General features: G+C 36.1%; 2 protein-coding genes and 1 non-coding gene across 6 annotated transcripts in view; all 3 read left to right on the top strand.

Annotated features, from left to right (window-relative positions):
• The first annotated feature begins 921 nt into the window (after window positions 1-921).
• On the top strand, window positions 922-7,836 carry LOC132102690 (interleukin-13 receptor subunit alpha-1-like). The gene is made up of 10 exons (XM_059507291.1): window positions 922-1,279; window positions 1,582-1,712; window positions 4,343-4,514; window positions 5,119-5,218; window positions 5,320-5,489; window positions 5,772-5,902; window positions 6,208-6,346; window positions 6,606-6,705; window positions 6,965-7,058; window positions 7,181-7,836. The coding sequence occupies exons 1-10, from the start codon at window positions 1,201-1,203 to the stop codon at window positions 7,298-7,300; spliced, it is 1,236 nt and encodes a 411-aa protein (XP_059363274.1). The 5' UTR covers window positions 922-1,200; the 3' UTR covers window positions 7,301-7,836.
• Window positions 7,837-8,588: 752 nt separating this feature from the next.
• Window positions 8,589-8,662, top strand: trnar-ucu (transfer RNA arginine (anticodon UCU)). The gene has a single exon. It is a non-coding gene; the product is annotated as a tRNA-Arg (tRNA).
• Window positions 8,663-12,612: 3,950 nt separating this feature from the next.
• The window catches only part of LOC132102651 (kin of IRRE-like protein 1), a 29,950-nt gene continuing 26,291 nt past the window's right edge, over window positions 12,613-16,271 (top strand). For 2 of the 4 annotated variants that reach the window (XM_059507271.1, XM_059507272.1), the window contains exon 1: window positions 12,614-12,881. In XM_059507271.1, coding sequence (XP_059363254.1) covers window positions 12,833-12,881 — 49 coding nt within the window. In that variant the 5' untranslated portion in view covers window positions 12,614-12,832. Of the gene's footprint in view, window positions 12,882-16,271 lie in introns of all 4 variants that reach the window. The other 2 variants (XM_059507270.1, XM_059507278.1) reach the window with 2 other exon arrangements.

Raw genomic sequence — 16,271 nt, 5'->3', positions numbered from 1 at the left:
TTTTATGTTGTGGTTGAAACGGAGTTTCCAGTTTTAGAAATGTATAAATAAACTGGCTAGTTTCTTCATATTGTAATTAATGCCTTTTTAAATTTATTTATTTATTTTTATTTTTTTAGAGAAAATGTCTTCATGGTTTTAACAGTCTTCCATTCTAACAGGAATGTATTAAAGTGCCAATTAATTAATTAACCTTTATTCCCATTATTGTCTTTCTAATATTTGCATATTTCATTCCATGGAAATGTTATTTTGCATAGGCCTACTATATACGGTATATTTGTTTAGTTTGATGTAGGCTACATATAGTTCAGTAAGTACAGCATGTTCCTGGATCAACATCCTTCTTGATCATGGAACAACATTCCAATCAACCAATCAAAAATGAGATATAACTTTTTATGAAATGCCTGTTTCAGGTTAACAATCAGGGTTAGGTGCGTCTACACTCTTGTTAATCAGCTATCATTTGCCTCTGATTTTAAGAATAAATTATGGGTAAGGTTAGGTGTAGGGGAGGGGATTGGGTTAAGTCTGTATTTTTGGACAGTAAGATGTTGATCCAGGACCATGTCTTACTTGGCAAAATCACAGCGACCAAAATCCTGTTTATTATAAATTGTGAAAATAAATCTTTACTAATTTATCTTTCGGAATTTAACGTATGTATGTATTTGTTTGTTTATTCATTTAAAAATTTTACACAGCATGCCATTATGTTTTAGAGCAATGTTTAAATGATTGTTATTTTAATACGGTGAATCATAATTTTTCACTACTTCGACTGGGACGATATTCGTAATTTAACTCTAAGTGAGGGGACTCGACATTCAGCAGACTTACAAATCCATGGAAATGACGCAATTCCATAAATGGTTCTCTTAAATCCATGGTGAGTGAGTGAGTGAGGGAGCGAGTTCACACACTCCACCCACTGCAGTCTGACAGTGTGTGTGTGTGTCACTGTATACTGTGTGAAACAAGCTCCAGCAGTCAGTTTTTGGCTCTGAGCTCGAGGCTGACGGACGCGTCGAGCGTCTGTTTACTGCTGAATTATTATGTCGAGCGCGAGTTAGACCACTTACAAACTAAACGCAAAAGGAAAATTATCGCGTTTTTATTTTTTGGAGTACATCAGCAAAGGATTACGGGACTGCACGTTTGATTTTACACAGAACATCCGATAAAACCTTCAACAAGATGTTTCGCGTTTGGGATGCCTCTTTAATGATATGCTTCTCTCTCTCACTCATGTTCGTCGGAGGTGAAGGCAAGTCAGGTGGGTTTACTGCTGTTTGTTGCATTTCCCTTAAATTTTCCAGTGACAGCTCGTGCGGGATATCCTGTATAATTCCCGAAACCTGTGACGTCAGATAAATTCTCCTGAAGAACACCCGCCAGTGTGTTACGACTGAACCTAATTCTTGTCTCAACTTGCTCCCCATAGTAGTCTATTATGTGACTACTGCAAACAACAGAATGTTACTACCACTACTACTTTTGTTGAGCGTTATGTTTTATGTTTCTCTCCATTATCCTTCGGTCTTCATAACCTTGTTCCACTCCTCTTGAACCCCACAGAGCTCCCTCCACCCAGGAACCTAACCTTCACATGGGAAACACCTTTTGAACTTCATCTGACATGGGAAAGGCCGAAGGATCTGGAGCCAGATTGCAAAGTGAACTACACAGTGAACGTGCACCATTCTCAGGTGCGTCACCTCTAACTCAGCTACACTTTAATGAAGTATTTCTGCTCGGATACTAGAAAGTCGGTCCCATAGGCGTAATGGTTTTTATACTGTAAAACTGTACATTCTATGGCCCTACACCAACCCTACACCTAACCCTAACCCTCACAGGAAACTTTGTTCATTTTTACTTTCTAAAAAAAAAAACTCATTCTGTATGATTTATAAGCGTTTTGAAAAATGGGGACATGGGTTATGTCCTCATAAGTCACCCTCTCCTTGTAGTACCTGTGTCATACCCATGTCATTATACAGAGTTATGTCCTGATATATCACAAAAACTTGTACACACACACACACACATACACACACACACACACACACACACAGAGAGAGACACATATGTATGTATGTATTTGAGATGTAATTGAATAATTATTTTTGAAATATTATTTAATTATTTGTGCAAGAAGTATGTGAACTTTTGGTATCAGTTCATTAAGTTTGAGTGAGTTTAGCAGTTCCCGCACTATTGGCAGAACATAAACCGGGGTCTTCTCAATCAAAGTCTGATCCCCGCCACGACATGTTGTGGGTTTAAGATCCAGCAGTCTACTGTGCAGCTGGTTTATCCTAAAAACAATCACTCATAGATTAATGTTTGGTCTTCTGGAGGATATGCTGTACAGCAGGTCTGCTATTAAATAGTTAAATCATAAATTAATTTGAAAGACCCAAATTTGAATCCAGTAGAAATGCTGTCCGGAAGAGAGCAATTCCAGCTAAAGAATCCCACTGATGTACCTGAGTTTAAGCAGTGTTTAATGAGGATTGTCCCAAAATGCGCAGAAATGATACACACTTAAATGTTTGGTTGCTGTTTATTATAATCAACTGGCTGGTCACTCCGGATACTGAAGGCACAGAGTGCAATACATCGACTCTCAGTTAATGTTATACAATAAAAACCATATGCATGTTTAAAATATTTTACTTGATATATGCTGTCATTACAGTAACAACGAAACAAAGAAAATGCTTTTGTTGTCCCATATTTCACTCAGTTTTATGAACATATGAGTCAAACCAGGACAGATCATAGTATAATTGACCCTAGCACACTTTGTGTAGTACAGGCAGCAGTTTTCCTCCATAACCACTCAATTTACCAGGTCACTAAACTATAAACAAACACCGAACTGAAGTTTATAGTGATTTTTTGTCCATCTGAAGTCAGTTAAACAAAAGTAGGTCAGATGTACGTTTTCGTTTTCTGGTACTTTATTGCCACAGCTCTTCACCACACAAGTCAAAGTCTTCATTGGGTTTGTTGTTTTCTCATTACACGTCTTTACTTTATGCATAATTTATGTGTGTATTTTTCTCTATTTGATCTCTTCTCTTTACAGAGTTCTCACCGACACACATATGAAACTTACTGTGTTCAAATACATGTACTTACACGTACAGATTATCATATTTGGATGATCTTTGGTTGATATTATTGGTACCTGTGGCATTTTAGGGAATTTCAGAGTTAAACATATTACTTCTGAAAAGTCACTTCCGTCTAGGAGAACCAGTCGGGTCAGCAAGCAGTTAGTTGCACTGACATCATAAAGATTGACACAGGCTGTATTTAAGTAGAAAAACTCTAAATAAAATAAAAAAAATTAATAATATTTAATGTGAAATTGATTTAACTCATACTATTAGATTAGACTAGCTTTTAAGTCTTAAAACCCTCATCTTATGTTATGCACAATAACAAGGTTTGTCAAAGTGAGAGGAAGAGGAAACGAAGCAAGTTCTGGAACTCTATTGTTTTGTTTCCTAGCAACTTTTTTTAATGATTGTGTTTGTGTTCAAAATGTTTAAATAATACGGAACAAAACATGAGTGTTGCAATATTAAAGTTCAAAACTGTAATGTGTGATATTATGTGTGAGCATATTAAATCTATATATAGATATTCCCTATTTTATATTAGGACCAAATGTCCCCACAAAGAAAGTAATACCAGGAAATTTTGAGGTTGTGAGGACATTTTTTATTTATTTGTAATTTTTTGGTCCCCATTAGGAAACAAGCTTATCAATAAGGGGATAGAAAATACAGTTTGTACAGTATAAAAAAATGTATGCCTGTTGTATGTAGAGACTCCTTAAAATATGCAAACCAGTGTGTGTGTTGGGGGGGGGGGGTGTAAGTGCCTTTCTTTATATAGTGAAAGAATTATAAAATGCATAATTATCCATCTAACTACATGCTACTTTACTTATGCTCTTGTGTTTGCTTTTGGAGCTTCATGCACTGCTTGTTCAGCATGTAACTACTTGCTTTGCATTGTAATTCAATTTATGCAAAAAAAATCCCTTAAATATCTAAAAAAAAAAAATTATCTTTGTGCCTAGTAAAAAAATTTTTTTTATTATTATTATTGATGGTTTTATCATCTTGGAAAAGCTTTAGCTTTGGTGAAAATATTTTGGAAAGGAATAATGGGAGGTTTTTGTTAGAAACAAGTGTCTCATCCTTACTCATATGGAGTAATGCACACACACACACACAGTAACACAAAAATGAACAGAAGTACAAACAGACTGTATTTTATAGTGATAATTAACATGAAAATTCAATGTCATCAACAGGACTGTTCTGAAAGAGACAAAAAGTTCCCGGACAGGAGAGTTCAAAAAACGAGCTACAAACTGAATATCTCCAATGAGAACGGACTGTGCATCAGTGTTACAGTGAACCCTATAAACTGTAGAATCAAACAACAAAGTCGACCTTCGGAAATTAGCATCCCTCCACCATCAGGTACTCTGCATGATAACCACCAATCTGACGTAAAATGCTTTTTGGTTCTTTGTCCTTTTTTTAATCGTTCCATATAGATCCAGTAGCAGTGGTCTCAGTTATGATCATTTGAAGTATGTTTATTAGTTTATTCAGTCTTAAGTCATTGAAGTATTTTTATTTTATTACGTTATGGTATGGATACCGATCAAATAATCCTTTACTTCATTTTTTTCAAAGGCTGTTAGTTACCATCTTAAAATTTAATTTTGTGATAGCATGTATTACGGATATAGTGCTCTGTAAAAACAATAAATAAAATTCAATTTAAAAAATGATTCAATGTCATACAATGACATGTACATATAGGTGTTCGTGTGTTGATGCATTCATGTGCATGCGACTTTCTGATGTCATGTTTCATACCGAGCCTCTTTGAGCTCTTAGTGTCCCAGTGAGGTTTTATAGCCCATCAAGCTGTTTTGATTTAAAGAATAAACCACTGATTTTCATAGTCAAGGAACTGAAGCCTTAAGATTTACCTCTTACATAATCCGCAGCTTAATTTCATATTCATAAATTTCCAGTCTTGAGGACTGATTTGAAATCTCCACATTTATTCCAGTGAGGCTGGTGAAAAACATGAGTTTCGAGTATTCCAACAACAGTATGAAGTGCACTTGGAAATCTGATATTAATGTCCCAGACCTTGGTTTGTATTATTGGTATGTAACTGTTTTTCTTAACATTTTTTTACATATTTCACTTTCATTTGTTGTTTATATTCCTTTCATCCATGCATTGTTTGTAAATGTGTGCGTTTCAGGTCACCTCAGAATGAAACGGTAGTAAAGTGCAATGAGATGAAGACTGGAGAATGCATCATACACAGTACATTTCTCAAGGGCATGACAAAGATGTTGTACCTGTTCAATGGCACTTATAAGGGCCAACCTGTAAACAACACATTCATGACTGCAGGTCCAAACCATTTCGGTAAACATGCACTTTTTGCATAGAACATACATTTTTTTAAACCTGCACAGTAAGACAGTTGAACAGACAGTTTTCTCAAATACAGCACACTATGTTGAGAGTTGTCATATTCACAATAGCAAATGATTTTAGAAATATTATTAGTAGATCATGAGCATATATTGCAATAGCTGTATTAGAGAATATGAGCTACATTTTTCACATTTTCTAATGTCAGTTGCTACTCTATTAGTTTGTTTCACTAATTAATAGTCTCTTTGTGTTTTTGGGCTTCCTTTGCAGTGAAACTAAACAAACCTAAACTTACAATCCAGAGAGTTGGACATGAACTCCATTTTCAAACACATGGATCACATTTAGAGTTTTATCATGACTGCTACTTATATAACTACATATACAGCAAATGCAATGAGGTAAATCATGTTCTATATTTTTATATTTAATAGTATAAGGTCTTTATTCAATATTAAGTACTATCATTCTCACTAAAGCTTTAAATACACATAAAACTGCCCTCTTTTAATAACTAAGAGTATAGAATCAATGAAAAAAGGAAAATGAAACGATGCAGAATGTACCAATCCACATTTTAAGTATTGCCTTGGTGGAGCTATTATTGCGTCATGTAGTGTAGCGCTTAATGTCATGTTAAACAAGATCCAGCTTCTTTTATTCTCTGATTTTCTAATCCTGTATTTTTCTGTTGATGTGTTTATAGCATAAAAAATCCCAAGAATTTACTAAAACACATAAAGTGGAATATGACTCAAACTGCAAGTACAGAGCCAGAGTGCAGATCATCTTCTCAGACAAATGTGGTGATGGGAAGAGTGACCTGAGTGACGAGGTGGAATATGGTACGTCTGGTCCTAGAAATAAGCATATGATAATCACTTGGTTTAGATTGTCAAAGAATTAGGAAGGTTATTAATATTTTATGGAAGCCTACAATAAAGGATAAACAGTAAAAATAAAATGTTAGTTTCCAGGACAGTCTTGCTGAGCCTAAACTTGATGTTAATGATAGTTTATGTACAATTACTTCACATCCTGCAAATGAAATTCCTCTGGTCTTTGATAGTTGACTTGAATGCTTTTCTTTGTGCCGTTTCGTAGGAGAGGACAGAGATCCAAATTTGCCTGCATTGCTGGCTGTCATTATTATCCCGCTCATAGTTTCCTGTTGCCTGATATTTTCTCTTGTGCTGCTCAGAAGGTGATGAATGATTTCGATTTTCATTTTTCTGCCCTTCTATTGAAAAGAACAAATGTGAAATGATATTAGTGCAGTATGATATATGTTATTGTATATTTTGAAGATTTCTTTATATCCGATTTGTGCGTCCTGTGAATCACAGATGCTATTGAACCTGATCAGTCTTCAGTTAGAAGTTAAAAATGGCCAAATCTTTTTAAAAACATAATATGACTGAATATTGATTACTGAGGCCTGAAATTCACTTCTCTTTTTTCAGACATAAAGACATCATATTCCCGAAAATCCCAGAGCCAACGCTTATCTTTAAGGACATGCTTATCAACAACATAAGAATGGCCGAGGATCTACGGGTAAATTATGTAGCCCATAATTATTCATTAGTTTCCTAATCAGAACCATTTCAGATTAACACATTCAAAGGGAACGCAAAATGTCATTAATATTCTTGATTCAATCTGTTGAATTCCAACAGAATACTGCAGATGGCAGACTGTATATCCCTTTTGAAGAAATCGTAGAAAGCAAGATTAGTCTCGAACCTGAGACACCACTTATACCAAACGCCACAGATATGGCGTACAAGAAGGTATAAATATTTCTGATGACTGAAAATATGTGGGTAAATCAGGATGGACTCAGGTTGCACTGAAAATTTACACTGTCTGGAAAATGTCTATGCAAGGAGGAGGACTAAACTCCTGCTGTCTGTTGATAAATAATGAACTCAGGCTCCATATACCTTTTCTGAATGGACTTCGACCTCATTTATTGCAGTTGCTAGTAAACTGTTTTTCTTGGCACCACAGTGGCTTGTTTTCATTGAATGTATTGTGAAGATAAGAAAAGCAATCCAGAGACCATCCTGGGGCAGGTTGGTTGGCTCTGATCATCTGGTATGTGAAGCCCACACTGTACCCACTCAGTGTATCCAGAGGCCGGCAGGCGACAAGCGGCTTCGTAGAGGAACACTCAAAAAAGATTCATGGAATATGGAAATTGTGACCTTAGATCTCTTGGACCTCTGATCTCTTGTGCACCATTACTGAACTTTGCATGCTTGTTCATTCAGCCACAATTTAAAAAATAATTTTTTTGCAAAAAAATAAAATAAAAAATGCTTTTAAGAAATTAGGTTTTTTTTTATACGCTGTGAATTGTTACTTGTATAAAAGTGTGGTTTACTGTATTGCAGAAAGAAAAATGTTCTTGACTATAAATGTTTGTATACCTGTATGATCACTCTTTGGCTGGTGGCTAAACAAATGGATATAGACAAAAAAAATGGATACAGAATGTCACATGACAAATATTCAGACATTCAAAAAATAAATATATTATAAATATGTTTTTATAAATTGTATATAAAATGATCAAAATTAAAAGTGTATTTATTTTCATACGTTGTTTCATGTCAAGATTAAGTGAGCATTCTATTTCCCTGTAATTAAATTGCTTGCAAAACTGGGCGTCCTGTTTAGAGTTGGATCATTTAATTATTCAACGAAAAAAAAGTTTGTCAGTAAAGGAAAGACCAGGATTTAATAAGAAGGAAAAAGTATTGTAACATTTTGTGGTTTTACAGTAATAACAGTGTTAGTTCCTATAGTAACTATTATATACTCTGTTTTTTTATAGGAACTTCTTTAAATATTTGCTTTTCTGAATCTAAAAGTAAATGTTATTTAAGCAGTATAAACAGCATTCGGAGTCCGCCATGTTGGCTCAACACTGCTGTTTAGTTGTGCGTAGAGTTCCCCCTAGCGGCAGTCCGCGGAGAACCAGAATGGCGTCAGCGTGGTCCTGATGCTGCTGGATGCTGGTGAAGCCATAAGCTGTGCAGTGTGTCTCTAAAGCGGGTCTGATCGATTTTTATTGGCTCGGTCTCTGTGGCGCAATGGAATAGCGCGCTGGACTTCTAATCCAGAGGCTCCGGGTTCGAGTCCCGGCAGAGATGCAATGCAGCTCCCAGATGGGGCGTGTTAGTTGCTTTTATTGTGCATTGTGTACACATGGAAAATATGAGTGTTATAAGCAGCTTCCCATCCTTGTGCATTGACTAAAAGCATTCAGAATAATGTAAGAAATGTGAACCCTGAAAAATGAAGAGCATTTTAAATAACTGATGAATTGAAAAAAAAAAAAAGAATATCCAATCACTGTAATTTAAAATGAGTTTAAATGAAAGTGCTTAATTTTACAGTCATATTAATTTTATATATTGTTAGTCTAACACCTAATACTAAACTCAATCCTCTCACATAAACAGTTCTAGTAAGAATTTCTAGTAAAACCCTGTTATTCGAATTGTAGCTAATTAATTAAAAGAATTGTGTTTCTTGGCTGACATTTTGGCTGAACACAGTGATGCTGAGACAGAGATATATATCTGATTCTGACATTTCAATTAAATTATTTAAATAGCAAATATTAACATTTGCATAAAATACTCCAAGCCACCAATAACTACAAATGTATCTATCAATAAGAGGGACGATGCAATACAAATGCGCCAGAATTGTATTTATTATTCCCATATGATATAGGTTATAAGTTGCCTATATCAGAAGCTAATAATGATAAAGTTATCATTCGATCAAAACTAATATCCCCTGTAATCTGGTCACTAGTCCGGATTCAGTCCTGTAGTTTGAATTCTGTCCAGCAAGTGGCAGATCACACGAATTTATGTAGGCTATGCGTTCAGTAGCCTAAACGATACTCTGAAAGAGATGATAGTAACCCCAGGGTTTCACGTTTGACAGTCGAGTGATCTTAAACATCCTTGCCAAACTGTAATTCCACCCCTAAGTTTCAATTCACAAATGTGTTCACTAGCAAATTACAGTTCATCCATTGACCATCAGTTAGCCTATGATATGTCAATATTCTGCCCCTCTAAATCCTTCTCCTTACAACAGGACGGTAATAAGAAAAATGCGAGTCCAATCTGTACGATGCGCATGAAGGAGGTGGTTTATTTTCTTTGCAACCGCGGAGGTCTATTCTTTTTGGCGCTATGGAGTTCTAGAGAGGGAGGCCAACTGAACTGATCTGATCAAAACAATAAATAGCGATGTGCAGTTCGACTCCGTTCAGCGAATCGGTTCTTTCGAACGTTCGTTTTTAAGAACCTGATCAAAAAACAGTTTAGCGAATATTTTAAGCTCTTAAAAGTATAGAGATAATTATTTTATTTTTTGTTTACATCAAAACATTTTGGAACGTGTAGTGTATTCTCGTAAAAATACGAAAAAGACAAAAATAAAATAAATAAAAGTCTAAAGAATTCCAAAATGATTTTTTTAAAGATGGTATTAATTAATTAATTAATTAATTAATCAATCTTTGAAATGTAAAAATAACTCTTAATGTTCATCTTCATATAAATGTTTTTCTCTCTGGCTTTTTCTTTTTCTTTTATTATATGTATGTATGATTGTAGGCTATGTATAGCCTACCTATGCATTTATTTACTTGTTTAATGTTGTTGCTGTTTAATTCTAGTTGATATAATTTTATATATCCAAAAATATATCTTAAATAAATATTTCAATAAAGCTACATGTCTACAGGGAAAATAATTATACATTCAAACTATTCATAAAATATGAATCTACATTCAGCATCATTACGTCTTTGACATCCCGGCTTTTTATGTGACTATACCATACAAGCTTCGACAACTGATGGAGGAATGATTAATCTCATAAAAACTTTAAAGTCTGTGTTTTATTAATATTTCTTAAAACAAGTAGGCATACGTTTTGTCAATCAAACCCATACTTTTCTGAAAATGCTTTCTGTAAAATATACACTCATCGGTTCTCACTTCATTTATTCGGTGAAATGTTAACCCGGATTGGACATACAGCAGGTCAAAGAACATATGGGTCAAAAGTATGGAGTTTATTATATGACAAAACCAAATGTAATTTGTATTGTGCAAATTTAAATTATTGGCAAGTGTCATTTAACAAAACGTAATATTATGTGGCACTTAACATAGTTCTGAATTAGATTTTTTTTTTACTTGAATATTAAACATTTGAAATAATTTTTGTATTTTGTATTTTCAAATAGCATTTTTTTTGTTTTGAAATCTCAGACAGCAGATATGCAGTTTTTTTTTTAAATATGCAGTTTTTTTTAAAATATAGCTTCAAGTTTTCAAGATGAAGAGGAAATTTGGAACATCAAATTAAATATTCTAAAATTCAATAAGCAGAAATTCAGATAGTACAGAAAGTAGGTCAGAGGAAATCCACAGGGAAGAGTAGATGATCTGAGAAGTCAAACACAGCATTTTATTGTTTTGGTGTGAGCGTGTGGTTCAAGATCTACCTGAATCTCCCAGAGGTAGCCTAAGTGATTCTTAAACATTTATGGTTTATATATTTATATGTTATGTTAGCATTCTCATTATGTAAAAACATTTCTTCTGCTGTCTTTTGTCGCGACACGTCTCACTGCTCGTGTCCGGTCTAGAAACGATGTAAGTGTCATACAAAAGCCTGTTATTAATGCAATTCTGCTTCATTCATTCTGTGATTGGAATCCATGCTGATGTTTTGCATCGTGAACAAACATTACAGTATAATCATTCATTTCCACTTATATAATACACATTTTATATATATGTATGTATATTAGTTGGTTAAAGTCATGTAAGAGGAGGCAATGATCAGTTATGATTGGTTCATACAATAAATCCTGTGTGTACTGCCTGAATAGAGGCGCTCTTAGCCTGAATGAAGTAAATGATGGCGTTATTGACTAATTATAAAGTAAGCAAACAACTCACCTAGATACCGCTACTTTGTGTCACGTCAAAATAAAACTTGAAATGGTCTGAAAACAGGATGACTGCAACAGATTTTTAGTGAGCATTCCGGGGGCTTGGCTTCTCCCTGTGGTCTTGTTTGGTATGGAAGGTTGATTTGTGATTATTTTTTAAAGTTACTGTATAGTACTTTTATAGCTACTTTTAAGCTGTGAAGAATATCAGCAATGACATTTTTGCATGTTTTGATATTGAGAGTAGGGGGCCTTGGGAGTAAAATCAAGAGTGACTATGACAAATAGTGTCACATGCTTAGAATGCTAACCTAACATATAAGTATATAAATCGTAAATGTTTAAGAATCACTTAGGCAAACTCTGGGCGATTCATGATCAGTAGATCTTAAACCACACACTCACACCAGAAAACTAGCTTAATAATTGACAAACGCTTCATTTGACTTTTCGGAGATCATCTACTCTTCCACACATCTGACCTACTTTCTATAAGATCTGAAATTTTGCATATTGAAGTTTAGAATTTAGAATTTGATGTTCCGAATTTCCTCTTCATCTTGAAAACGTGAAGCTGTATTAAAAAAGAAAAGAAAACTGGATATTTGCAGTCTAAGATTTTTGAAAATACTTTTTTTAAAACTCCATAAAATATTCAGTTATGTTAAATTTCAAATGTTTAATATTCAAGTAAAAAATAAAAAAATGAAAAAATTCAGAACTATGTTAAATGACACTTGTCAATAATTAAAATGTACACAATATAAATTAAATTAGTTTTGTCATATTATAAGCTCCATACAAAAGACATTACCAACGTGAAGGATCAATGTAGTTATGTCCGGGGGTGATCTTAAACGACACACCGGCATCACCCAAACGACTTTCTGCTTCGAAAAAGAATGTTCGAATCGGTTACTCAGTTTGAGAACCGCTCGGATTCGATTCGTAAACAAACTGTTTCAGGCAGTTTTGTGAACCGACTCATCAAAAAGATTCAGTTCAACAGAACGACGATTCGCTCATGAATTGGACACCGCTGAAAAGAAACAGAGAGGGAGGGAGCAGCTGCTGACACGAGCAATAGAGAGAGAGAGAGAGAGAGAGAGAGAGAGAGAGAGAGATGAACAAGGAATGTGCCACTAATAAGAAACCGGAGCGTTGCAGAGAGGAGGGCAAAAGAGGGAACGGCGGAGGAAAAACGACTAGAAATGTGTTAAAAAGTAGTTGCAGGGGGATAAAAGTGCCAATACACAGCCAGCACGTGAATGGAAGGATTATAATCCACCGTTGGAGGGATTTTGACGCTCCCCATGCGGAGATTTGAACCATGCAGGGACTGCTGCTGCTTCTGAGTTTGGCTTTGAGTTTTCACAGAGGTACGTGACTCCGTTTAATGAAGCGCGAGCTCCAACTTAGTGCATGCGTGAGCGTGTATGAGAGAGAAAATGGGAAGAGATGTGCAGAGGATTTTATAGTGCTCATATCTGTCCGGTCATAAAGGTGCAACGTGACCTTTGCATTCCACGCGCAGAGTTAACGGTGCTGTCGTTCAATTCCGTTATGACGGGATGAGTAGAAACTCTGCCAGCGGCGTTCCCTCCCGTCAAACACGCTCTCTTCATGAGAATACAAATTAGACAAGAGGCTTGAGGGGGGAAAGGACACGCGCACATGCACACGCTCATGCACACGCACGCATGGGGTTCTTTCACAGAAACCCGCATAAAGAAACGCACCACTTCATTTGCTTTTCCCGGGGTCATGCAGGTAATCTCAGCATCTGCGTCCGTCTGACACTCACAGTCGGGTACGCTGGATCACAAATAACCTACTGCACATAACTAATGTCTCGCATCGTGCAAATCCAGGTGCGCCTGCATTAACGCATCCAGCGAGTTGCTAGGCGACAGCACCGAGCTCTACCTGTTAGATTACAGCATCTTTTCCCGTGATCGCGCCTATGCGGACATCCTCCCTATTGTCTACTGTCACACACTGTGTGTGTGTGTGTGTGTGAGTGAGTGAGTCAGAGAGGGAGAGCAGGTACAGTCCCCTCCATCAGAGGTGAGGGGCGTGTTTATGTCCCGGCAAGGTAGAACGGATGATGTAAGCCATTCTCATAAGGTCCGCATTTAAAGCAGAGACATGCATATTCATCGAGAAATACCTTTTGAAAACGGGTTCAGGTGACACTTGATGGCTGTGCAAACGCTTTGAACGACAAAGATCTGGGAAGATTTGTCTTCCAGGGATTCAGACACGGCTTTGTTCAGCATCACACATTTTTTTAAAGAGGTTATAAAATAATGCAGGACACACTAGAATGAATGAAAACAGTGAGAAATGCACAGTGTGCATAACAGGTTTGCACCTTGTTCATTTTTGCTCATCATGTTCTCAACCTTGGCATTGTTCCAGATTTGTATGAGTTAATTTTCTCTGTAGAAAACAGAATGCATATTGTATGTACTGACAGTTTATTTTTTTTTTTTCTTCTTTTTTTTAATGAATTTTAAATGACTGAATTTTCATTTAAGTTTTGCCCTCACTGGTTTTGTTGCAATGATTTAGTACAGTAATGCACATGCACTGATGTCATTTGTAATGATTTAGTGCTATTGTGTCTTAAGGTGGAACGTACTAAGGTATCGGTGCAATAAGAGCGCTAATATACTCGGGTCAATCACCTCAGCTCTTACAGAGCAACATGACTGTGCATGTAAGTTGGCCCTTCAGATATCTTTTTAAAGAGGTGGATTACTCTAATGACTTTTGTAAGCTTAGAAAGGGCAATTGTGATGACTTCACAACAATGCAGACATTGTCTTCCTAATAACTGTTTGATGGTGCTGTACGCAGTATAGTAATATATAGGTCAACATTAAACACACATTGTGAAACATAGTAACCTGCCTCAGTGAGATTGTTGTGCGACTGCATCTGCACATACTGTAACGGATGTTCTTTGTTGTTATGTTTGAACTCGCTACATATTATTTTGATCCTTCTGTGTGCACTTTATTTTCATATGCATTAGAAATTTGATCGGGTTGCAGATCAGAGATATTAACTTGTCTGTTTCAGTTTCCTGAGCGGTATATTTATTTCTATCATGTTCATTATGGGTTTGTCAGGCACCCTTAAACTTGTCAGTTGTTATTTTATTTGTGCATTGTGTACTTGTTTATAAAGAAGAGGTCTATCATTTTACAGTGACAAACTGTTGTAATGTGAGTTTAAGCATCAGACCCACTCCATCCTGGCAGCCAGGAGTCATTAAGAAGCAATACCTCTAATAAAACCTGCAGAGTCTCATGAATCACACGGTGACACTGGTGTACAGGCATGCCCTATATTGTTAACCCTTTACAATCTAAGAACTTTGTTTAATGTAAGACCAAATGCTGTTGTAGGTCTTAATATTGTGAATTTTTATTATGCATGCTTTATACCCATTTTTAAAAGATTTGCCTTTAAGGAATCCATATGTCATGTCAGTAGGGTGACCGTGGGCATTTGTGTGGCATCAGCATGATTTCCGATAGTATCAGTATGGTGGGTAGGTAGGACATGTAAGTTTTTAAATCGCTTTACAGCTCAATCTAAATCTGTAAATAAAGAAGAAATAAAGCTACTTTTTACCCCCACAATTTACCTCATAGTGCTGTGGAATGAATGTGCAGAAGTGGATATTCAGCTTCTGTTCATGGATATGTGTTCGTGCCGAGCTGAGTTCCATCTCTAATCAAACTCACCTGAACCATCTCAATGTTTCCCATACATTGCTTATTTGTGGCGGCCCGCCATTATCAACAACACTGATCGCCACAAATAGATTTTCCAAAATGCTTTGACTTTGTTGAATAAATATGAGCACTGCACGTTTTAAAGTCAAAATGCAGCACGGGTGTTTTTATATGAATGTATCTTTGAAGGAAACTGTTTGTCTTCAGAATAGTTTTGATGCCATTTATTTAATCTTTCCTATAATGCCTGATAAAGTAGCGTTCATGAGCGCATGGACTGCTTTGTTTACAGCCCCTACCGGGGAAGCCACTAGTTCTGCTGCTTCAAAAGTGCCTCCTGCTGGCACAGAGTGAATTTGCATTTTCAATCAGCCTGACTGCTGTTTTGTATTTGTATATCACACACATATATATAAATCTCCCCTGGGGGAAGTGCCGCCGCACATAGAGTGTAAGTCTGTGGGAAACAGCTGGTCTTCAGTTTCACTCGGAAATTACAGGCAGGTGTGTATGAGCAGGGTTAGAACTGAAGGTGGATCTCCATGAGCTGTATTGAGCCCAACTGCTCTATTTGTAATGAAGCGTCTCATTTACTGTCTAACATGTTATTCCAAACCCCTTTGCAGACCGCTTTTTTCCCATTGAACACTTAAGGAGGATTTTAAAGAATTTTCATACAGTGCAAAAGAATCTGTTAAGCTCCAAAAACACCATAAACATACCGGTAATAAAGTTTGGGGACTTGTTTTGGGCCATTTTCCAAAATTTTAGGCTTTGTGTAACAAACTGAAATTGGAGAGTGAAATTATGGTCCCATTCTCCATCATGTATGCTCAACCAGTGTCTCTTTGTGTCAGTAGTGTGCCGCACTGCTTCAACGTTTTTGTATCTGAGCATGACTGAGAATGAGATTTCAGATCTTTTGCAGAAGGGAAGAGTATCAACATATAACTTTCAGCCTGTTCCTCATGAGAGAGAGTAAATAATGATACATTTTGTGTGAATTGTTGCGAGGGGGAA

This window comes from Carassius carassius, chromosome 2 (genome assembly GCF_963082965.1).
Source record: "Carassius carassius chromosome 2, fCarCar2.1, whole genome shotgun sequence".
Taxonomy (NCBI): Eukaryota; Metazoa; Chordata; class Actinopteri; order Cypriniformes; family Cyprinidae; genus Carassius; species Carassius carassius.
This window is presented reverse-complemented; position numbering and strand designations above follow the sequence as displayed.

Excerpts from the sequence above, each read along its gene's own strand:
- LOC132102690 (XM_059507291.1), top strand. The coding sequence starts at position 1,201 with ATGTTTCGCGTTTGGGATGCCTCTTTAATGATATGCTTCTCTCTCTCA. Across the intron at positions 6,347-6,605 it reads GAGTGACGAGGTGGAATATG|GAGAGGACAGAGATCCAAAT; the intron begins GTACGTCTGGTC and ends GCCGTTTCGTAG. Across the intron at positions 7,059-7,180 it reads GAATGGCCGAGGATCTACGG|AATACTGCAGATGGCAGACT; the intron begins GTAAATTATGTA and ends GAATTCCAACAG.